The sequence below is a fragment of the Lutjanus erythropterus genome, chromosome 4 (assembly GCF_056507025.1).
Source record: "Lutjanus erythropterus isolate fLutEry1 chromosome 4, fLutEry1.hap2, whole genome shotgun sequence".
NCBI classification, from domain to species: Eukaryota; Metazoa; Chordata; class Actinopteri; order Lutjaniformes; family Lutjanidae; genus Lutjanus; species Lutjanus erythropterus.
In genome coordinates, this window is record NC_139320.1 from 17,733,566 (window position 1) to 17,758,044 (window position 24,479).

At 39.5% G+C, this 24,479-nt stretch overlaps 1 protein-coding gene across 3 annotated transcripts; it reads right to left on the reverse strand.

The window, feature by feature from the left end:
* Positions 1-1,212: 1,212 nt before the first annotated feature.
* Positions 1,213-23,879, reverse strand: LOC146328265 (tumor necrosis factor receptor superfamily member 19-like). 3 transcript variants are annotated; one of them, XM_084717170.1, is made up of 9 exons: positions 23,782-23,879; positions 22,808-22,921; positions 16,518-16,696; positions 15,378-15,463; positions 8,034-8,198; positions 4,835-4,960; positions 4,575-4,677; positions 3,572-3,858; positions 1,213-1,992 (listed from the first exon to the last, which is right to left on the reverse strand). In XM_084717170.1, the coding sequence occupies exons 1-9, from the start codon at positions 23,845-23,847 to the stop codon at positions 1,988-1,990; spliced, it is 1,131 nt and encodes a 376-aa protein (XP_084573296.1). In that variant the 5' UTR covers positions 23,848-23,879; the 3' UTR covers positions 1,213-1,987. The 3 variants fall into 3 exon arrangements, with proteins under 3 accessions (XP_084573296.1, XP_084573295.1, XP_084573297.1); XM_084717169.1 differs by having other exon boundaries at positions 4,835-4,963; XM_084717171.1 differs by lacking the exons at positions 22,808-22,921; positions 23,782-23,879 and adding an exon at positions 17,654-18,540 and having other exon boundaries at positions 4,835-4,963.
* Positions 23,880-24,479: the final 600 nt, after the last annotated feature.

The window sequence follows — 24,479 nt, forward strand, 5'->3', positions numbered from 1 at the left end:
CTTTTTACTTCACACCGTCAAAGCTGCTCAAACATCACTCTAAAGCAGGGCCTCTTGTTGCTTGGTTTTTGAAGTTTTCCACATGCACTCCGAAGCTCCAGAACATCCAGTCTGCTCAACACACCATATGTTTCAACAGATGCAGGCAGCTGCTCCCTGTAACAATGTCCTTGCTTGCCTAGCCTCAGATATGAGACCTGAGGCAGGCGGCGAGGAGCAGCTTCGTGCAGTTATTGAAGGTGTGAACATGCCATCAGAGAGAAGGCACGAGCTGGGTGGCTCTAACCACACAGGCAGCAACACAACAGTTTTACTGTTTGTATATGAAATGTCTCTAACATGACTGATACTGTCATTTCATGTTTTTTTTTGTTTTTGTTTTTTTTTACCCCTGTGATGCATTGTCAGGTGAACTTTGAATTTAGAAACTTTAAGGAGACCTCAAAGGGACACTTATTTATTTTACACATCAGAGTAAGTTTTGTTGTCATGAGGAGTATAACTTAGACTATTTCTATTATTTTGTCCATGCTATTTATATCTGAGGATATGCTAAATAACACAAACACCTCACTGGGTATTTTAGGTACAGGGAGGGTCTAACGAAAAAGACACAGTTGAGTTGTAGGACTGCATCAATTATTTGCATTAATGATTAATATTTTTCAGAAATATACATTTGTCTGTTTGCTAATCTATAAAATGTGAAAAAAATCAGGATACATAGGAACAATTTCCCTCACAGTGACTATGTTTACATGCACACTAATTTTCCACTATTTTTCATATGACAGTATTCTGAATTTGTTAGAGGTCATGTTAACAGTGTATTCCATTAGCATTTCCCAGATAAGCCAGATGTTATACCAGTTTTAGAAACATTCTTTGGCCATGCATAAAGCACGTTCAGAATATGCAACTCAACTCAAATGGAGTTTTTACTGCAGTTTGCAAAAAAGAAAAAAGAAAATAACATTTTACACAGTAAAACATCCATCTCCTATCCCATCTTGTCACAAAGAAGAAAAATGTCTCAAGTGGCTCCATAATCAGAGTATGCACAGTTACATTTAATATATTTTATAATATTATAGTGGCCTGGTAGCTCAGTTTGCCCCATGTACTGAGGCTGTGAGTCCTCTGGAGTGGTCATGGATTTGCCTCCTGCCACTTCTTGTTTTAATGAAAACAATAAATTGAGAAGACAGTCTGTTCAGTATTTAAACTTGTTCGAGTGGTTTATTTACAAAAACAATATGCGGAAGTGACCATTCACAACCATCAACACTATAACTGGGGAAAGAAAAGCAAACATACTGTCAGTCATGTCTATGTTACAAAAATATTGACCTATATAATATTTTACATTATCTACAACACTTTTATCACTTAAAACATTCCTCGTCTTAACTTGTTCCATATCATCAAGATTGTCTTCAATGTGCAACATAATCACTTTTGACACTTTTCTTCACACCTCAAATTTTACAACTGTTACCTTTTACACACAAAAGCTTCATAACACCAGCTGCTAGATCAGTGGTACAGTTTATGTTCTCCTACATGTCAAGATGCAAGACATTCTCAGGGTGGAGCAGAGGCTCACTTTGATTCACTTTGCTCCACCGTATCAAGTCAATACTCCTCAATGTTTGAACTTCATTCGATTTCACCTTCCTGGCCAGCGAGTTCACATTGTGTCCGTGTGTGTATCTCTGTGCCTTCACCCTCGTGCTTTGCTTTCCCTCAGCAGTGCTTTTGTTTGCATGTATGTACATATTCTGTTTGGACCCTTTGACGAGGGGCTCTGAGGTCAGCGGCAGGCGTTTCAAAGAGGCGGTGTGGCCACACTTGAGAGTGGCTGCTGCCTGTGTGTGTGTCGGTGGTGGTGGGGGGGACGAGTGAGTAATCTGATATGGGATCTGGCCGCGGCTGTTGTTGAGTTCGGGGTGGTTCAAGGTTGGAACACGAGCCAAAGAAATCCATGTCATCCTGGAAAGAGAGCAGGAAGAGGAACACAGACACGCAGTGATTAGTAACGTATCTCCCCGGAGCCAGCCAGGGGCCGACTTAAAACAGGATAGTCTTGTCTACATCAAAGAGCTCTCAGTATCTCTTGTTTCAGTTACCAGCTGCGCTTCATGAACACACACACGTATAGCAATGTCCCAAGAGGAGCCCAAGTGTTATAAAATAATGGTTGCAGGAAAATTAAATGCAACAGTTTGAATGTTGTTATTTAGTCTATTAATGTCTGAAGGAATTAATAAAATAAAGCAAAATAGTAACAGAGTCTATGGTTTTTATTTCAAATGTGTTTCTAGAGCGGCAGAGGCCATATCTTCTGTTCTTTGCTGCTCTCGCCCACTACAGAGGACCTTTTAGTGGTTTGCTTTGAAGCAACCAATTTTAAGTGCCAGGGGAGTGTCTCAACACACCTACTGAAACATTCATGAAAACTAATTTATATCCAGGAAAAGTGATGCGCAAACCAGAAAAGACTCAGCAGAATTATGTGTGCAGTTTGGTGTCTAGAAGTTAGAGGTTGTGCAAAATTATTGTTGGGTTTCTGGGGACATATCCCAGAAATTTCTGAACTTGCAGGTCCGATCTTAACTGTTTGGTAATTATGGTAATTAGGTTTAGAACTGGATTAAAGCAACAAACAAAAAAGTAAATGTTCCTGTTCTGTGTATTACAAAAGTATCCTAACTTTAATAAGCTCTCCTAACTTTAGGATAACTGATAAAGTGTCCTGACTGTCACTTTTCCATGAGTTACTGTGAGTGAACTGAGTGGTTTTCATACAGGGGTCCCATCTATAGGAGGAATTGAATATTTTAACTGTTGTTATATTTTGTTGAAGTTGGAACAACAAGGCAAGAAACAGGGATTGCCTTTTTGATTGTCAATGATAGTGATCCTAATTTGATCAGTTTAATTATGAAGACTACTATCTTCAAACTCAAAAATAAAAACACAAAATCCTCTCACATTGGGGGTCTGTGGTCTAATGTGTATCTACTGCAGGAGTACTTGACATGAATTAATTTGGCAACCCCTGAGCTGCATTATTTAATCCTTGTGTAGTTCTTTTATTGATTTTACAAAACTGATGCCAAATACAACTGTGAGACTGTGTCTGTCTTTCCAGATTTAGCTTTGTTGTAAACTTCTCCAAAAAACATCTTTGGGTTTGTCTACAGATGTTACCAACATCTCTAATTCATCTGTGTCGAAGTTAAGTGCCCGTCATTGTTTATGCTCCAGTTTTTTAGGTTTTAATGCATGTTTCAATGCATAAAAACCAACAGTTACCAAGTTGTTTACCTCGGTAGGATGAGAAAAGTCTCAGTTTGTAGGTCATGGATATGAAAATTGATGAGTGATGTGGGAAAGAGTATGTAGGATTTACTAATCTGCGATAAAATAGGATGAAGTAAAATAAGATTTCTAAAATTAGCAATGCCATATTGCAAAGAAAAGACTCTTCTTATCTTAACTTAAGAAGCAAGAAGGTTCTGTAATACAGACTCTGGTCTTTGGTGTGATATGCAATATGTCACCTCACCTTCCTGACTTGATGAGTGTTGTTTGGGAAGAAGTGCATCTGTCGCAGCGTCACTGTAGCTCTGCCTGGTGCTCTCAGGTGAATTCTCCCTTGACCTGCACCCTTCATCTTTGTCTTCGTACCCCTCTTCTTCCTCCAGTCTTCCTGCAGGCTCTGCAGTGCACTGAGGCAGTCCCAAACACTCTGTAGGCTCTACACTCCCTCTAGTCCCACCGGCCTCTTTGCAGACAGACTCTGGATGTCCTCCCAGCTGCATCGGGTGGCCCTCCTCGTCCTGGTTTGTGTTTCTGGGGAACGGCATAAATAACAATATTATCATCATGAATCTCTGTTCACAGACACACCCTGAGACATTTCACTTTTAAGTGCCTCTATTTATTCTTGGTGCTTCAAAGAGTCTAATTAACCACATTAAATTATGTCTACAGCACTTTGAAAAGCAATAAAAATGGTTTAGTGTTGCTACATTAGCTAATGGGGAATGAACTGAGAACAGAATTATATTCTTTACTTCACACATTTTATGGTATACAGTATAATCTACGCAGCTGGGGCTGGTTGAGCTACACAGTAATCTATGTTGAACCATGTGTCTGTTGTGACTTATTTACACCGCAAAGTTACTAAATTGTGTATATAATTTTAATTTTATATTGTTTGTTGAGTGGTTGATGTTGAGTTTGGCCATTAGCCAGCTGTAAAGGTTTAGCCAAGCGTGGTGTAAACATCGCAGGATTTTATAGTTATTCCCCCTCTGGGCTGGGAAATGTTCCCAGCCATGGCGTTGCCACAAAGTTTAGAAAGAGGTCTTCACCAAACACTATGTAATGTTCAGTCATTTTGTAGTACATGTAAGATGGAGTAGTTCAGCCTGAGTCTTCTGTCTTCATCCTGTCCTTCCACCCACTATTTTAAATATATATGTTATTTTATATATTATAAAAGGGAAGAAAAACTTCAGACAAATTTTTTATTTCTATTTATCCTTGTATGATTTCCTGACCCGTCAGTGAGACTCATCTGGGACTGGAAAGGACTGTTGTCCTGGCTGCGGCCCAGACTGCAGCTCTCATCACAGCACAGAGATGGGATCAGGTGGACTGGACCTGAATGACACACACACAAACATATACATAACACAAATGGAAGGCACAACAAGGCCACTACAGATTTTTTACTGAATTTGGAATACAGTACTTTCTTTAGAGTCATTAGTAGTTAAATGCCAGTTTAAAAATCTCTTTTGTGTGAAGCACAACCTACCACAGGTGTGTCCAGGGCCCAAGTGACATTGGCACCAGGGTCTCTGGGGAAAGTCATGCAGCCAGCGTGGGTCCAGGCAGGACAGCTCTGCTCCACTGTAGGGACAATCCTGGGACCTCAGAGAGGCTGCTGAGGAAACATGTTGGAGACAGACAACACTGATATATCAAAAACAGCCCACTACCCTGCTGGACTGTACAACAGTGATCTTCTACTAGTACTGTTTTAATAACAATAAGGTATCCTTTAAGACGGCTTCATAAATTATTTACTAGGGACGTAATGATACCAAAAACTCAAAGTATAAATAATACAATATTAATTGTGATATTTAAAAAAAAAAAAGGAAAAAACAATGACTTGGAAAAAATGCCCTCTAATTAATAATAATTCTGATGCATTCAGCATTTCTGATTCATTTAAAATTTGTTTTTCCTTTTTACTCCTCCTCCCCCTCCTACTTTCCATCTGTATTAAAACTGTCTTTGGCACTAAATGTTTTAATCATGTATGCACAATTACAAAACAAAACAATGCAGCAGTGAGTAGCAGTCCCTTTATAAAATAAAAATAATTAAATAATTAACTATGTAATAAGTAGATATCATCACAGTCCCTGGACGGCATTGAGACTTTTTTTTTAATTGCGATATTTTGATATTAAATATATTTTTACATCCTTATTGTTTATTAATACTTTACAGATCAGTTACAAGCAAACTTTGTGTGAAAATGCCCTTTATCACCGGTGGATGGATTTTATTCTTACCAAACAGAAGGGATAAATAACAGCCTAGAATTTCTCACAACCTGGCAAACCAACATTTTGTTTGACTTATCAGTTATAACTGATCTATAAAGCATTAATAAAAGACTTATAAGCCATCAGTGAAAGCCATTCTAAAACAAGGCCTTATAGAAGTTGGAACTATTTAACTGTAATCTAAAAAACCAGAAACAAGTCAGTAGTTTCTGTGTAATTGCTGCCATCAGGTGAAATCCTTGCAGCTCCAGTTGTGATGTTTATCTGTCTAAACTTACATGCTCTCTTATGTGTTGGGAAATGCCTTACAACCCTCAGGTCCATGAGGCCGATTAAAATTCCTTTGTATAATTTAAAAAACAACTGTGTTAGCGTTTTGTAGCAGCTCGGGTGAAGGGTGGGGTGCATGTTTGCACTGAGAGAAACTACTGGCAAAATATTTAATCCAAGCGTTCACTTCACACCATAACAGTGAGAGAAACGCATAACTGGTACCGCCTTGGTAACTTGTACCACTCTCTTTGTTTCAGGCAAACTTAACAGGGAAACGTGATGTCATTAGTTCTTTGCCTCGGGATGTTTCACATACTCAACACTTTTGGCCTCAAGAATGGTGCTCATTATACAAGCTCCCACAAATATGCAACATCAGGGTTTAATAAGGCTTAACACTGGAGATCACAACTGACAGATGAACTGGCACTCTGTTTGTGTAGTTAACAAAAGAGCGATGAAATCATACTCATCCAAGAGGATATACTCTTAAGTTACCCTATTAAAGGCTCTATAAGTGCCACTCATATTTTAGTATACATATATTTAGCCCTTGCACAAAATTGATGCATTAAAGGTTCAGTATTTTAGCCTCTGCAGTGCACTAGGAAATAAAAAACACAATAAAGATTGCACACAAACCAGTAACACATTTAGGATAACTTATCTTATCTTCTTTGTTTGGCCTTTCTGATAACTGAATATGTTTTGGAACACATGGTAAAGCATGCGCCTTGCCGTCATTTTGGAAATCTTAACTAAAGAACAAATTGTCCTGGAGATTCATTGGCTGTGTATTGAAATGGCAGCACCTAGGGAGGGGGTTCAAAGTTCAATGCTCGCTGCATAGAACCACACACATCCCCAGCTTGTGAAAAATACATGGCCTCCAGAGAGAGCAGTTGCAGCTGTGCATGACAGGTATTTTGTTAAAATCATTCAAATGTGAACCAAAGTTTTGGCCTCTATTGGTTTTACGACTGCAGCCATTCCACCAATGCGCCTCTCTTTTTTCATTAATGTACCTTTAAAATATTTTTCCAGCCACGTACCTCCCGACCAATGCAATAGTTTTAGTAGAAAAAAACCCCTATAGCTACAGTACATCATTGTCTGATTTGTTGTGGTAAATGACATTAAAACATATTCCTCTTGATACTGAGGTTATGTTGTTTGTTCTGTTTTTGGTTTCTTTTGCACTTTTTTCTGTCACCTCTTTGTTTTCAGCTGTATTACTGCTACGTTTCCACCGAGCACATATTTTCTTGATTTTCGTCTGTCATACAATACCAAGCCTGGCTTCCCGCTCAGAGTGAACACGTTTGCATTTGTTGCTACTCCTTCTTCTTCTTTGAGCTTATATAGCTGTTGAAAGTTTAATGTAAGTTTCATGTATTTGTTTTAGGAGTTATGCACTAAAATGATATTTTTACATACACAAAAACAATCTCACGTAACCCCTGCAGTACTCCGAGGGGAACTAGTACCCCCATTTGAGATATGCTGCATTAGTAAATTGTTTTTAAGAAGCTTCAAAAGCTCCAGCTCATATTATGATGCTCCTCTTTCTCAGCCTCTATTTAACACACGTGGCATCATTTATAAAAATGTACTTATGATTAATTTGGATTTTAAGTATGACTCACACATTAAACCTATAATACTTACTTTGACATGAAATGATCTTATCTCTAAGCAAAGTCTAGGTTTGACTTAAGTGATTCTCCTGCTGGGTATGAAGCATCCTGTGTTGAACTCTGCATTAGCTTTATGATTAATTATTCTATATTATTTTATCAATTTAAGTTGTGAGGAATTTATTGCAACACACTCCTAGGTGATGTATTTGGCTTTGTTTGTCAACCCACTATTTAGTTTTTACCCTCATTTCACTAATTGTAAGGCAGCTGCTGTCAATTATAAGTTAATTTAAGATTAAGAGATCACAGGTACTTAAGTTATTTTTTTTTTTTTACTCAGAACCTGCCTAAGAAAGGTTTTTTATGCTCAGTTTATTTTATTATTCAATCTTAAGAACACCCGCAGAAATGATCTGAAGACTAAGTTCAAGTACAAATCAAAGAACATTTTTTTTTATGAAAGAGGCCTTTGTCCTGATTTCAAAAGTACACTGGAAATGTCTGTGCAGATGTTGTGACTCACCACTGGGCTTCTTCTCCAGCAGCTGTCTCTTGCAGTAGATGACACACAGGACCAGCAGGGCCAGCAGCACGGTGGCCAGAGCGCTACAGATGACTGCGGCCAGGGCCATGTCCCGCGGGCTGGTCACCACCACAGGTAGCGGCACCAGGTTCACACGCCCACTACCTGCAAAGAGGGTGTAGGGAGGGACATGAATGTTTAATACTTGTGAGTAGCAGGGCATGAAGTGTTAAATGGTTCTTTGATTGACTACATGACAGAAACTTTCAAGGTGATGAATTGCATTAATATAAATTGACCTAACGAATATCTCATGCACAACAGTAGTAAGGGAAAAAAAAAGAATATATGACATGATGAGGTGCAGCTTCTTCATATTTACTGACACTTCTCAGCCAATCAGAATCGGTAATGTGAGACAAATTATCCCTTCTTGCCTCGAGCCAGTCATCTCGTTGCTAAAGTCTTGTGAAGTAAGCAGAAGAGTTCAAAGAGAAAATGCCTGTGGTGGATTCTCTCTTTATCTGCCTCTGTCTCGTTCCCCACAGAAGATGATTTACAGACATTTCACCCCACCCCCCACCCTCACCCTCTGCCCCCAGGCTGCCTCACATGCTAGTCACACTGGCCTAAAATCTAGCACCAGACATGCTGGTCAGGCTTTTTAAACAGGTCGGATATGAGTGTGCAGGTGACGGAGGGAGAAAAACAGATTGGACAGACATTAGGAGTGTTTTTATGCGTCTGTGTGTGTGCGTCTGTGAATTGTGCGCACATGCACTGCTTTCATGATTAAGCTGCTGTTAAATAGTTCTCCTTCTGCCCAAGGGGAAGCGTGATGTCACCATTTGCCCCACCCTCAGGACCCTTAATACACTCTCTTAAGAACACTTTTGGCCACAAGAATGCTTATCATCATACAAGTTCCCACAAATACAAAACATCAGGGTTTAATGCGGCTTAACGCTAGATATCACAACATAAGACAGATGTACTGGCAGTCGTGTCTGAAAAAAACAGGTTTCAGCTACATGTAATTATCCTTTCAAACGCTCATCAGAGATAAAGGAACAAGATGTGATCCAAATGTAAACGAAAGAGTAGCAAAATCCACAAGACAAGTGGAACTTTCAATCACTCTCAAACTTTTCATTTTGTTTAAAAAATGAATACAAGACAAGTATGAGTTATTTCAAGGTTTCCTTTATTATTTAAAGCTACTTGTCTGCTTAGCACATCAATCACATGGAGCAACATTTGCATTCATTTGGAGTCGTGGCTGTGTGCAAGTCCAATATTCACACACTTTTAGCTGTTTGTTTGGTCTCTACCAACTTCTGAGGGAAATATCTCTTTAGCTGCTAAATGCTCCACTATGTTGACCACCTCATCACTAACTTTATCTGATGTTTGTTTTAGGGATGAGCATTTCAAGCAAATATAAGATTTGATATTCACTGAGTACTGTTCTGCATTCTTTGTGAGTATATTTGTTGTAGACTCGTGTGTGACTAATTTAGCCCGGCTCGTAAGTGGTAACTAGCCTTTAGCTGTCCAGACTGCTCTGCTGATGAAAGATGGTAGTGAGATGTTGAGGCTGCACTCATAAACAGGAACTTTTCCTCTCGAACAAAATACACAACCCCCTAATTTTTCGGCTGCAACCTGAACAGCAAGCCCGTTTGATGTCACAGTAACAGCGCTGTAGCAAATGCTCTTCTAACCTATTGCAGGAAAGAGCCTTACTCTTCTAACCTATTGCAGGAAAGAGCCTTACTGAAAGTGCAATGGTCACATACATACATTATAATTTAATGACCATTTAAAAATCATGATCCATCTCTAGTTTATTTGACAGAGATTGTCTAAAATGATCAATGAGAGAGGTGAGAACCAAAATATTATAGTTGCTGGCCGTAAAAAACAAAACGGAGACCTAAAAGGTCCATAAGACTGGGGGGAATGTCTGAGTTGGGTCATAGTATTCTGTTTTCTTTTACACTGCACAAGGTTTAAGTCCATAGTTAATATAAAATGTTGATTAGTGAGGATTTAAGGTTTGTTTTCATCGGTGATATATGTAAACAGTAGGAAAAAAACTTCAAGTATGATGAGGTGACAAACAAAAAAAGCTCTTTTTGTAACTACCCCATAATCTTGTGAATTCACCTCAAATTTGCTCAGTCCAAAAGCTGTGATTGGGGCTGAAACACATTAGTAATAAAAACAACTCAGTCACCCCCGTCACTGGGTTACAGAAATCACTGTTGTTTCTAATTACTCGACAGCCTCTGATAGGTGATATGTAACTTTAAAACAACTACCTTTATCTGGGATTGTATGGATAAAGAGCAAGTCTGTTTTCTGCCTCCAGGTTGAGACTGAACCCTGACACTGACAAATCATTTGGCTTTCTGGATTTAACTGAAGTTACTGGGTTATGAAAGTCCTGCACCAGCAGTATCTACAGCAGCACATTACTTATCCTCTGCAGCTGTTCATCACACAGAAACTGTGTATAAATACACTGCGACTTTGCAGACATCCGGTGTGATAGCTGAAATATCAGGGAGCAGTTTTACATCAGCATGTCCCCCATGTCAACCTTCACCTCTCTGTTTTATAGCTTTAGGAGGAAGCAGGAGAAGAAACAGTAGCATGCCTGAATTCTCAATTTGACTGACATTTCTCTCTGAGGCTAAATACATGTAGCTTAATATAATTGTCCCTGATCATTATCAGTAATCAAATATAATTTTCCTGATCAATGTATGTATGATAGAGAGGGCGTGGGTTGGTGCAGAGCAAACAGTACAAGTATGCTGGTTTGACACTGTGAAACGTAGTCCAGTTAACAACATGTGGGAAGAAAATAAATTGTGGAAGAGATTGTTGATGAATATGGCAAACATAATGAATGACTTTTTGTTTGAGAAAATCTTTTTCAGTTAGCCGTGCTGTTTGCTTTTCAGTACATTAATCATAAAGGGACCTGGTTTCAACCTTTTCACATCCAAGAGCTCTTTGTTATGCAATGTAAACATTACTTTAGCTTTGGGCTGTTTTTTTATTCAGTGCGATAGGGGATAAGGGTATTTTTGCATTCCTTCTACAGGTTAAAAAAAGAGAGAAAATCTCAACGCGGCGCTTTAAAACTTACTTTGACCCAGAGGGCACAATAAAAGAGCATTTTGATACAAAGTTCACCATGTAAAAAAAATATTACTTGTTCTCAAAATATATTGCCAAGTTTGAGTGTCAAATCTTAAAAATAGTTGCGGCTGTCAACATAACACAGCTGCAACTGCTCTAAATAATTTGTGGTTTATATAAAGATATGTAATTATATTAAAAGGCTGTGTTCAATTACGCTGATAAGTTGCCTGAGACATAAATAAACATTAAATCACAATAGAGAGTAATAAAAGACATTCTGTCACCATTAACAATAATAATATACTAAAAATAGACTGTAAACAGTGTATTGCTTCTCAGACTGACACAATGCCATGTTTTATATTTAAGTCTGAGACTCATAATGAGTTGTGTTAGTACCAATCACCATAATAACTTTCAGATACACACAAACTGTACTGTATTGTGCCGGTAATCCACAGATGTAACATCTGACCATCGTGTTTACATTTGGTCTTCTTTGTCAAGGTCAAATTCAACTCATCCAAGGTGAGCATCATCTGCTTCACAGCACAAAGGCAGCCTGTTATCAGAGGCCCAGCAGCTGCAGCAAACACAGATAAACACTGGCCCATTGAAGAGACCTCACCTGCTGATATTATCTCCACACAAACCAGACCAATAAACCACAGCCTTTCACAGACTCCCCGCCTGTTGACTTTATGGAAAGCCGCATACTCCAAATAAAAGAGGCACTTCTTTACACCTCAGAAAGATCTTTGACTTTTGTCTGTGCAAACTCTTTTAAGAGGTTCTTTAGCAGAACTGAGCACTGCTTTACCCGGAACTCTGAATAACAAAAAAGGGAAAATCGATTCTTTTTTTTCTGACACCTATAATAGTTCAACCCTGGATTTATGAATTTATACACAGAGCCTTGGATTTACCACTTTGACTCAACTATCATATGACACAAAATGAAGTTTGTTTGGTCAGCATGACCAAAAAAAGACAGAAAAACTGAGAAGTGGATACAGTCTTTTATCATAGACAACAGCTAATATAAGGAGGTTTTCTTCGGCAGGATTTTAGCACTCAGTAATGGGAGAGGACGTCTAAAACATCTGTAATGAATGCACAATCTAATGAACAGCCTTGGGGAGTAATGGATTACATGTAACAAGATAATGTAAAGTAATCAGATTACATTTAGTAAAAATGGGGATTATTAGTAGGATTACAGTTTTTGAAGAATGATATGCTACCATGTACAGTGCACACACAGCTGCAAATTCATTATCATGGCCTCTAGTGAGAAAATGCTTCACTGGCTAAAAATTTCTTTAAATCAATCAATCAATCAATAAATTGCATAAAACAAAGGAGGGAAAAGCTGAATAAACTAATAAACCTAACAATGAACATAAAAAAAACACTTAGAGCTGCTATGAGTAATCTATTGTTTATCAACTATTAAATTAATCAGCATCTATTTGATTACAAGTTTTGAGTCTTTTTTTTATTATTAAAAATAACATCTAAATTCTCTGATTTCAGCTTCTTAAATGTGTTCATTTCAGACAGAATATGAAATAGATTTTAGTTTGAGGAGATGTGCATCTTATCATCTGTTATTCTCTTACTTTTCTTTTTTAATCATGAATTCAGTTTCTTGTACTTGTTCAATGGAGTCTGCTCTAGAAAAGCTTCAGCGGGTCCATATATATTCTACACAAATACACCTTTACAGGGGCTCTTTTTTAACCTTTGGAGCTTATGACCCATTTTATTTTAGTATTTTATGGAGGTGCAACAGACAACATGTTAAATCTCCATTTTACATTCTTTTAAAATGAAACTGGATATGTCTGCTGGAGTGATTTATAACATCCAAAAGCAAAACACCCAAGGTTTTATGTTTGTGGTAAAGCACTTTATAATCATCGCTCCTTGTTATGTGGCAACACTAAACATCATTATGTTGTAAGGTTGTGGTCTGATAATTGCATAATAACTTGATTAAGACAGCAGTGAGAATAAACTGATCATTCCTGCTGCTGACGTCTGGTCTGATCATCTTTTGACTATTGAAAGGTTTGGTTTGAATCGCTGGCAGCCGACTGTAGTTGGGAAAGTTTCCTGTACCTAGTCAGGCTGGTATGTTTTGGGCCATCTGTGGTGAGAACTGATTACATGAACCTTTGAAGTCAGTGAAAATGCCTTAAGTGTGAGTACAGAATATGTTGTCTTGACTTTACAAGATAGAGCACTGAGGTTATCAGGAGGTACAGAGGTTTGTTGGATCATGTTTCCTTTGGAGTGTCATAATAAGGCCAGTAGCACATAAAAATGATAACTGGCAACAATTTCCCAGATTTCTTGAAAATATTTAGTTTAAGAAAGATGGAATATCCTACCAGAACTATCACAGGTAACTGATGTTTACGCTGCATTTCATACCCTGGACAAAGAAAGACAAAATTCCCATCTGATTTCAAGTAAATCCAGTTGGAGACAGTAATAATGCCAACACAAGAATAAGCTACAAAGAGCAGGTAGGATTCTTTCTACTTGTGTGAGTACATGCAAGCATGTGTGTGGTGTTTCTGCATGCATCTGTCGGCATGCCTGTGTTTCATCCTGGTCAAGTCAGCTCTCCAACATCTACCGTGACAGTGAAAAACTACAGCAGATGAAACACATTAAAGAGGCTGAAGGAATCCATAAAACCAAATCTCGTTTTTAACTCGGCCCCAAAAAGCCACCGGGGGAAATGGGAGGAGAAGAAAGGAGGGGTGGTTTTAAGATTTACAGTCCACCCCAGACGGCAACTGCCTCCCCTGCACAGCTGCACCATTGCCCCCGGGCCAGTGTGGCCTATTAGAATGATCTGCCCTTTAAGTTTTCACCACCCTCCTCAAGATAACACTGGAGGGAGGGATGGAGCAAGACTTTCAAACATTTGGAAATGCTCCACTGACAGTCCCTGTGGAAGCAAACTACCAGCTATGTTCTCAGACACAATGGCCATTTTGTTTCGCAGGCCTCCTCCAGTATCAAAATGGGAAGCTGCACAAATGAACAAATGAGCAGACAGAGGGAGGCCAGTTGTCCCGAGGCCAGCATTCATTACACAAACAGTAACCCCGCTTGCAACAATATAGTTTTAAAAATCAAGAATGAAAAAGACGCTAAATCAAAAGCCAAACTAACAGTGGGTGGGTCTAATGAAATCATAATTCTTTACATTAGGAGCTGAGTAACATGGGGGTGCTAACTCTGGCTGGGTCTGATGCTCATGCTGCCAAAAGTCTCCACTGAAACAGCTGCAGCCTCCTCTGCCATCAGGAAGTCACACTCAATTACCAAAGGTATAAGTTCACTCGCCTGTTGGTTTTATGTGGAAACCTGAAATCATAACTTCGTACTTAACTACTCGTAATGGCCGGAAGACAGAAGTTAATTGGATCTGTAGCCTACTGGAATGTGAGCCCTGCTTTGTGAACATACTGTAACACACCTCCTGCCTCCTCTTAGCCAAATGGATCTGCACAAAAGGTAATAAATTGTGCTGCTTGAACTGCTGCGCACTCCCTGTCATGTTTACCCTGGTGCTAAAACAAAGCCACGTAGACCAGCTCAGTCGCTTTTTGAAATTCTTTGGAGACACGTTTTGTCTAGAAATATCAATGGAGGTTTTGTTCAAGGAAGTTTGCTCATTTAATCCAAACTGAGTGCTGAGAATGACTGACATGTTCTGAGCTAATATAATCCAGTGTTGGCAAATCCAGCATTATGTTAGTGGTATCCATTTCAGCTTTTCAACTGCTCTGCCTGTAAATCCAAGCATTTATTTGCACATATAGCATAGCGGCTCGGCTCAGTGAGACTTGAATGAATTGTGGCTCCCTCCACCCTTTAAAGGCTGTGGTTCTGGTTAGTCCAAGGACCTTGTGCTGGCATGTTGCATGTGTACAGGCTTTGTTGTGGCACTGCAGCCTGAGTTTTGGTTCTAGTAGAATTTGGCTAGGAGTTCAATAGTGTGCTGTAGCTGGTGATGTTTGCTTTTAGACTATTGTATCCCTGTTGTTTCATCTTAAAACATCACCTATTGTAAGCAGGGATGAATAGCCTGGGAACATTTAACATAATGCCCCACTGATGTTTGGCCAACTGTTAGAAGAGGTGAAAGAAAGAAAAGGTGCTTACAGTGAGGCTCATAAGGAGGCGGAGGGTCCCCACAAGGTATACACTCCATGTCCTGGAAACCACTTAATTTTGTCTTCCTGTAATATCTGTTGAAGACACAAATCGCATGCTTTAACCCTCAAAGCTGTAGTGAACACAGGAGCAATAAACATGCACAAACTCAGTTCATAGCAGAGATGTCATGAGAATCGATTCTTTGGTACCATGTCTAGGCCAAAATTCTGAAACTGTGACTGTACTCATTTTTCTTCAGTACTATACACACTGCGGTGCAATTCCTCTGGACCAGACAGGGGCAGCATATAGGCCTACAAGTATTCTAGTCAGTCATAAAATGCCAAAGCAATGCCTACTGGCACATGAGAACAACAACAAAACTTTGAAGATGGCAACGAGTGCAGCTGCACCAACAGCTCCACCACCTCAATTCAGCAAAAAGAAAACCACTAAGCGTCTATGGAAGTACTTTGCATTCAGGGTGGATTATCAGTGTAGACATAGTGCTATCGAACTTTTCAGACAAAAGAAGAAAATACGATGAGTAGAGTGAGGTTTAATTCATGTTAACGTTACACTAACTACACATCCAAAGTGGGAGCTTTGTTATGCATATCCTGAAAATGCATGTTACCATATTAATTAGTTCCATAGTGTTTGCAATAGCTTAAAGCTAAAGGCTAAGGTTACCATGTTTAGGCTAACATAATGAAACCATAGTACAGTAGAAGGCTACTGTACTGACGATTCATTCTGTGTAATCTGTATATTAACTATTTTAAATATTTAATATACAATAATATATTGTAAATATTTTTGGACTTATGGTCTTATATTCAAAGTTCATTGGCAGATTTTGACTCCATTACTTTGCAGACATGAGTAACATCACCCTATGGCAGCCTTTTTAAATATCCCCCTCAGTCTTTTGTTCTTGAAGCTCAGAAGAGTTTTTATTTCACATAGCAAAGATAAGTAACAGCTATCGTGAACTACAAAATTTCTGTTATCATGACATCCCTAGTTGTAATGTTACATATGTTGTAACATGTTTCTCATCTTTGTTAAACTATTACTGTAACAAATACATTATTTTTGAATTAGTAACTCAAATGTCTAGTGGAGATGTGTGTGTCCCCTCACCCTGGCAGACAGTCGCCACACACTGCATTGCTCGTGGTGGAACAGTTGCCCTTCTGGAAGCGGTTGATGAGTCCACAGTCCAGGCAAGGCTTGCACTTCTGCAGGCTCCGGTCCTCTTTGAAGCGACTGCTCCGGCAGGGCACGCACCGGGCATCCTCTCCATAACCAAAGCCACATTCCTGTGGGGATTAACGGGAGAAATACACCGGGTAAGAGGTGGGGTCGGTGGTTTGGGGAGATGTGCAGCTGGTGAAAAGCGGGCCTGAATGTGGACTACCGGGGGTCTGGAATTAAAGAATGATCTTGGCTCACAGGATCAGAGCAGAACAATGGCCTGCCTCTTTTGAGAGTCCATCTTACACTGGCAATAATCTCCCTGACTCTCTCAGTATGAATGAGCGGCCTTCCGCTGCAAGACCCAGAAAGGCCAGGCATTTGAATAATAAAGGCCCTGGGGGACACCCACTGTTGTATTATTGCAAGTTTATTGCTGCGTTTTTGTGTGACTCCCTCTCCAAGCAGACTCAGTGAGTGTCCCGTTGATTGAGAGGCCAGCAAGCAAAGGAAACGCTTCAGGAAGGGGGCAAGGATTATGGAGAGGTATATGGGGAAAATAAGATGAATACTCTTTTTGTGTTCAACAATTGAAAGTGCACTTAAAAAGCACAGCTTCCTATTACTGTGTGACTGATCTAATGCTGAGCCATCTTTTGAGGCTTTGTTCACCTGAACCAAGCAAAATCTAAATTATGAAACATATTTTTAAGAAGAACATGAAATATAAGACATGTATACACAGTTGTCTATAAAATATATACAGAAGGTCAATTATGTATCTATTTTGTTTGGCAGATAAAGTCTCTCAAGGTTGGCATTGTTTTCCTATTCTATACAGCAACTGGCAATGCAGAAACACAGTAGTCTGGCACAGTTTAGAAGCAAAATGATAAGAAATCATAATAATTATTACTGTGGCTGCTCATTTCTATCTGCCAGTGTTAGCCTAATCTCTTTCCTGTTTGGTTCTCTGTCACATCCCTAAAATGATCTTGAAAGACTGGTGACCTCAATGACAAATTGACATTCACATGACAGCTGATATTACTGTACACCACCCAGCAGGGATGACATCATACATTGATCATTCATTATCAGCTCCATAGCAGCTGCCCTCCTGTTGTCCAGTATTGCCATACTGCAATCCAAAGCCAGGAAGATAGACAGGGGGCGGCGGGGGTGGTGATAGGGGGGTGCTCATATATCATTAAAGTGAAGGCCAGCTTCAAACAGGGCTTCTCTCTTCTCTTCTCTCCTCGCCCGTGTCCCATTTCACTGCCCGGGCATGCAGTCCTGCTGGAATGTGGGCACAGGAGTCTGATATGGGGGTTGGGTTTGGGGAAGCAGGCTGGCAAGAAATAAAAAGGGAGGTTAAGGACAGGGATGTGATCATGTGATGGCACCAAAGAGTCGGGACAGAAGACGAGGATTTCAGCCCTTCCAGCCAAGCACATGTGAGCCTGACATTGAACCCTTGGGCCAGGCCTGGCCCGAGGTGGACCTGCGAGGGCTGGACTATTGCAGCTGTTGTTATGAACTCTCCATATAAGGCCTCACTCTCCAGCAGGGCAGGGCAGGGAACAGTGGAGGTGGTGGGGGGAACAGAGGGAGAGAAGGGAAGAGACAGAAAGAGAAAGAGTGAGAACCAGCGAGGGGGTGGCTGATGAGTGATAAAGAGGGGAACGGCGGAATAAAGAAGACTCAGCCGCCCACTGGTGCGAGCCATGTTCCTGACTGTCTGAAGGCAGAACTAAGCTCAGACTGAACCAAGGGATGCTGGAAAACTATCTCAACAGGGATGAGAGAAAACAATCGATTCTCAATGTGTCACAATTCTTTCTTGAAAGATTATGAATCGATGCAGAAAAGTTAATAATCAGAAATTTTAAATCCAATTCTCAACATTTTGTGAGAACCAGCTGAGAGTTCATTGGTACATTGAACCAAATGGATGTTGAAATGTAAATTTATGCAAACCTGTGCTAGTTCTAAACCAGGCTATTTCTTGAGTTTTGAATAAGGATTGCCTGCTTCTCCGGGGCAAGTAAAATGACATGTCAGGCAAGTAAATGTGGAATTAAACTATTAAGTTATTTTGATATTTGATTAATGTTTAAAGTATTTCTTCATGTAAAATGGCATAAAATGGTGTTTTCAACCACTCGTATATAGAGATGTCCAACTTTTCTTCCTTAACTATTATATTAACCTGAATATCTCTGGGTTTTAGACCAATAAAACAAGACATTTAAAGACATCTCCTTGGACTGAAAAATTGCGATGGACATTTTTCACTATTTTCTGATATTTTGTAGCTATTGTAGCCATAGATTAAACATTACAATTACCTTTAGCCTTTGTTGTTGTTGTTTTTTTTATAACAGCTAATTCAACAATTTGTATCGAGGCAAGTCAAAATTTTTTGATTTCTGACCCACTTGCCCAGTTGTGAGCAACTGCAGATGGATACAATCAGATCAGCATCCCCTGGCTTAAAAGCTGGTGCTGTGGAAGCATTTTGGCTTCTACCTGAGCCTGGACAAGACCCACACTGTATGCAAGGTGTATTTAACAGAACTAATTATGGATCATTACAAATATGCTATGTTTTAAAAACAGCAAGTAGTCGGCTCTCTGAAGTGGAATCAAATCTAGAGGTGCCAAGAGATTCCCACCCCCTACACTGAACCCTGAAACTGTGAGGTACCCTGCAGTGGCATAGCACTATAGGCCCAGCCACTGCAGGGTACCTCAGAGAGCTTCTGTGACCCGCTTCCATACGAAGGAAGGGCCCCTGAGATGATTCACTCTTGCTAAACCCAGCACTGGCACAAGCTTTGCCTGTGGGGCACCACATGGCAGGATGGGGGTTGATGCCACGTAGACACGAGCAGGTCAGAGCACTGAAACAAAAGGAGAATGCAGCCAACTCTTGGCCCTCTGATCCAGGCAGCACAGATCATCAAGGAGTGATCTCTTTCTTCTTTTATCCCTGCTAACAAAGCTCAACAGAGCTGACACCCTGCACTCACTGAGACTAGTTTAGCAGCTGAAAGAAAGACTGCACTCAATGGTAATCTGCAATATTGAACCTATTATCGTATGAAAAGGTGTGCAGACAATATATGAACCTTTCCCAACACATAACTACCATACAACAGCCACCAACATCAACAAAAGAGCATTCAGTCTGTTAAACCTCTCTGAAAAGACCATATTTTCAGGGTGTGTAAGGGATACAATAATGACAAAAAACACAAACAAAAAGAACCAAGTTAACTCTCTTACAAACATTTGCTAGCAGTTGAGGGACACTATTTTAATGCTGCTGTTTGTACTATTCAAAAGCATGAGGTGAAACAAAGCATTTGGCGAGAAAACTACAAGGGATGTAGCCTAGAAAAAAACTCAATTTCCATATTGTACTTTAAGGTGATTTCACGTCAAAGCCATCCAGAAAAAGCAGATGCTTAACATCCCATTTCCCTGTCCTATCTCCTGATCTAGTTTGGGTGAGACTGCCAAGCATAACAGCAGTGTGGAGGGGAGAGGAGCGGCGAGCGAGGGGAGAGCTGGCTGGGAGCTGAAGCATGTTCAGACGCAGAGATATTTCTGAGATTAGGAGGAATCACACGGGGGGGTGGCCAGTCAGATGATCTGGTACTGAAACAATGCCAAAAACAATGCATGTTAATTAAAGCAGCGTTCTGCAAAACACACTCCCTACCCCTTTTGTGTACTTCTCTTTGTTGCACTTTTTGAAGCTTGTTTTAGTGTTTCCTTAGACACAAAGACACAGCTAATGTCTGGCTACTCTGATTCTGACCCTTCTACGCACTACGTGCACTTCTGTCTCTCTCTTTAGCCAGTACTAGCCAAAAGTCCTTTGCCCTGGGAGTGTGGCTGAAGGAAATGTTACACTCTTGCTACATACTACAAGAAGTTGACACATCAAAGTTGTGTCCCTGCCTTTTTTGCCACTGGCAGTTTTCCAGCATGCATTGGAAAGCAGTTCACCCCTTCTCCTTCATGCTTGACACAACACAAGAGACTGAGCAACTTACTATGAATGAAACCCAGAATGAAATATGTCTGAAAAAGAATAAGTGGTTTTAATGGACATTCCCTCTGTGTGGGTGGTTCTTTTAGCTACAGTTAGTGTGAAGGGGCTAATTGATGTTTGTCAGCCCGCCTAAGAGCGGCTTCCAGAGGCAAACTTCCAGAGCAAACTGGGGCACATTCCTCTGGGATCGCTATGGCAGCTGCACAGAGTGACTCCAAAAGTCTCCTTCCCTCCCAACAGTCCGTCCGGCCTTTCAGGCGCTGGACAGATTGTCTTGGTTACGCACAGCTCAGATCAGAAGTTGTGTGTCTGGGAAACTTTCTCTGAGTGCAGGCCTAGGTCTCCACTGCGAGCCGACATCCCGCTACCTTCAGAGAAAGAATGAGGCAGCCAATTATTAACCAGGACCCCAGGGTGGCTAGCAGCATTCATGCCTGTTGAGCTGGCAGAGGAACACGAGGACTACTGAAGCGTATTACCAACCACAGAGTGCATGTCTGTGTGCGCTGAGATTAAAGGCAACTGGCTTAAATGCATGTGTGCAACAGATGTCAAGGGTGATACAGAGTTTTTTTCCCAAGCAGTTAAAGATGTAGAGGAGTGTAAACTTACCTAAAGTCAATTTACCAGCCTTTTCATTTGCAGAATATTGTTACTTGATTACTTACTTGATTTTAATGATACACACAAGTTATAGGGGCAAAAATCTTCTACTGAAAAAAGCCCCATCTTATTCTCTTAGGCCCACCAGTATCTTCTCACTAGATAGATATTCTCATATACACCCAGTTGCCAGTTTATTAGGCATACCTAGTTGGTCTAATACAACAGCCCTGCAATAAATCCTGCATCATGACAACAATAATGTTTCCTTTTTATTTTAAACTGTTTTGATTCAACTGCATTGTCATTCTGGGACCTGTTGTATTACATCAAACAATAGTGTTTTTAATATTTAGTCGACTACTGTTAATATAAATGGAGTGTTATAATATTGCAGTAAAAGTACTGACAGACAATCACTCTGGGAGTAAATCCTACATCATACTTCATCACTGTTTTGATTCAGCTTTATGGTCCTTCTCGGTCCTGTTTCTAACATGTAGTCAACCACTGTTAATATAAACAGGGTGTTATAGTGAGTCTTAGTCTGTGTATTGCTGGTAAAGTATTGAAGTAACAGCAGGTTCCAGTCGATGATGGGTGGCAAGTACCTCCTTCTTTCACAGACTGTGGCTTTGAACTTTCAAAGTGAAGAACCTGCCAATTGGTTGAGACTGCTTCACTTACCTCCAATATAATTTAATTGTGTTAAGGATTTTATACAACCACATGTTTTTGATATGTAGGGAGTATGTTTTCCAATGTTTTGATACTATGTTTGTTTACATGGAAAACAAGCACAGCAATAGTTAATTTTGTTATCTTTGAAAATGATTCTTCACAATAAAATAACATTTGAAACATCATGAATTAAAGAAAAAACTAAAGGTGTTTCTTGATATATTTATCTATATTCTTGAAAGTCTTTGCCGACACTACAGAGGCCTGTTTGTTCAAAGCACACAAAAACCTGTGGCTAAGGTGGAGAAAAAAAAAAACTGTATTCCCAGTCGAGAGAGCAGCAAGCTTAGGCATGGCTTGCTTCAAACAGTGAAGACAATAAGTTGGACAGGGTGCAATGGGGAAAAACAATGGAAGCCATTCAGCTGCAGAAGGTCAAAAGTATGGGTGTGACTGATTAAAGAAGGGTCGGTGTTGTACAAAAGCTAATAGCGGCTTGGCTGTTCTCTGCATGAAAGAGAGGAAGTAATAAATAATGTTGGTTCCCTGGATAAGATACACTTTAACTAAACAGTGATGTTCATTCTTTTCATGAACTCATCAGCTGAATTTTTTTTGCGGAGATATTTTTCACTACACGAGTATTCCGATCCAACTTTTTTTTTACAGTTTAAGGAAGTTGATTTAACTGACCTGTTATGGATCCCTTGTGTTACTACACTTTCCTTTTCCTAAATAAACAAGTGACAATACTTTTTCCTTTGAGCAGCTCTGTGGAAAATGCTCCTGAGTGGACACAGTACAGACAGTTCCTCTCTATTGAAGTTAAAATGGGTGAGGTGATTTAAACAAAAACAGAATAAGTCCATTATAATCTTTTCCCAACCTTTGATAGCTCCTGTCCTGCATCACACTGCTTGCAGGGTTTGCAGTTCCCAAACCGGTCCTTATACTCCTGTTCTCTGCATTCTCTGGTCTCCTCCTCAGTCCTCACAGGAATCTGAAAGGGACAGTCATTTGGTGAAAGTTAGAGATTCCTGCATTTCATCACCACTTTCATCCATAAAACAGAACACAGAGTGTATCCAGAGCTATGCATTATAATCTCTTATAATAGTTTGACGGGATCAACCCTCGCCTCTTGAAAACAAGTCTGATACTGTTGGGATGAGATAAGATGAAAGTTTAATGAGTCCTGTGGGAAAACTGCAAAGTTACAGCAGCAGAATCTAAGTAATCTAAGTCAAAAGCAACAATACGGGGCTCGCCAAAACTAGAGACTAGAACATAGATAGCAAATACAATCAGGACAGTGTAGTGTATAAAGGTAAAATGATACTCAGCATTGTCAGTGTTACAAGTAAAGGTTTCACGGATCCCACTGTGTGAGCAGATGTCTGTCTGACACTGGCATGCAGTGCAGTTCAGGTTCATGTGTGTGGTTTATACAAAAACTAAGCTTGTAGCCTCTGCACTTAACTTTTGCAGAAATTTCTCATAAGTTGGGGTTTGCTTGGTTGTCACAGAGAAGATTGTGAATCAAAGCTTCAGAAAAAGCAAGTAAAGGGACCTTGAGTTAAGCTTTTTTTTGCTAAATTATATTAATTATATTAAATTATATAATTATATATTAACTTTCACTCTCCAATAAGACAGAGCAGACTAGAATTAAATTGAATGGAGTTGATAATATAGCCTAATAATTTACTGTGTGTATCTTCTATCCATGTAAATGTTAACAAAACTTCACCAAACAATCTATACACACAATGTTGGTTAATAAAAGGTTGTGAGCAAGTCAGAAACCCTACATACTCTTGTTTGTTTCTGTCCAAATGAAAGATTTAATGAATCACTTACCAGAGTTGAATATATGACGTGCACAGCTAGTAGGAGTGAGAAGGTGTGCTGAAATATCCAGACCATTTTGATGAGCAACTTGTTACCTGCAGCTGAAAAAAGAACACAGTAATAGAGGACTGAGCAAAAGTATGCTATTAAATTGTTTTTCTAATAAATACTAAAAAATTCATCAAGAAGAAAAACATGTTTTCTGAAGTAAACCCAAACATTTTTATTATTACCAACAACATAAGTAAATTCAGTTGTTATTAAACACTGGGTTTTAATATTCCACTTCAAACTGTAAACATCAATATAGCTGCAATGAGGAATTATAACCCACTGGTTATGTAACTGCGATGGTGCGATGTAACTAAGTACAAAAGTACTGTACTTAAGTACAATTTTGACATACTTGTACTTTTATTGAGTATTTTCATTTAATTCTACTTTATACTTCCTACTTTAATGCATTTCAGATGTAAACATCGTACTTCACCACATTCAGAGTTACTTTTCTCAGACAAAAAACATGATATGCTTATACAACTGTATGATATAATGCAGTATTCCACTAATCTACAGTGGTATACAAGGTATCTGAAACTGGCTACACATTGATGAACTACAGCATTCAAATACTTTTACACATATTATATTCTACTGTGTAATAACACTTTTTAAAGCGTGAACACAGTGAACATTTTTAATTCAGT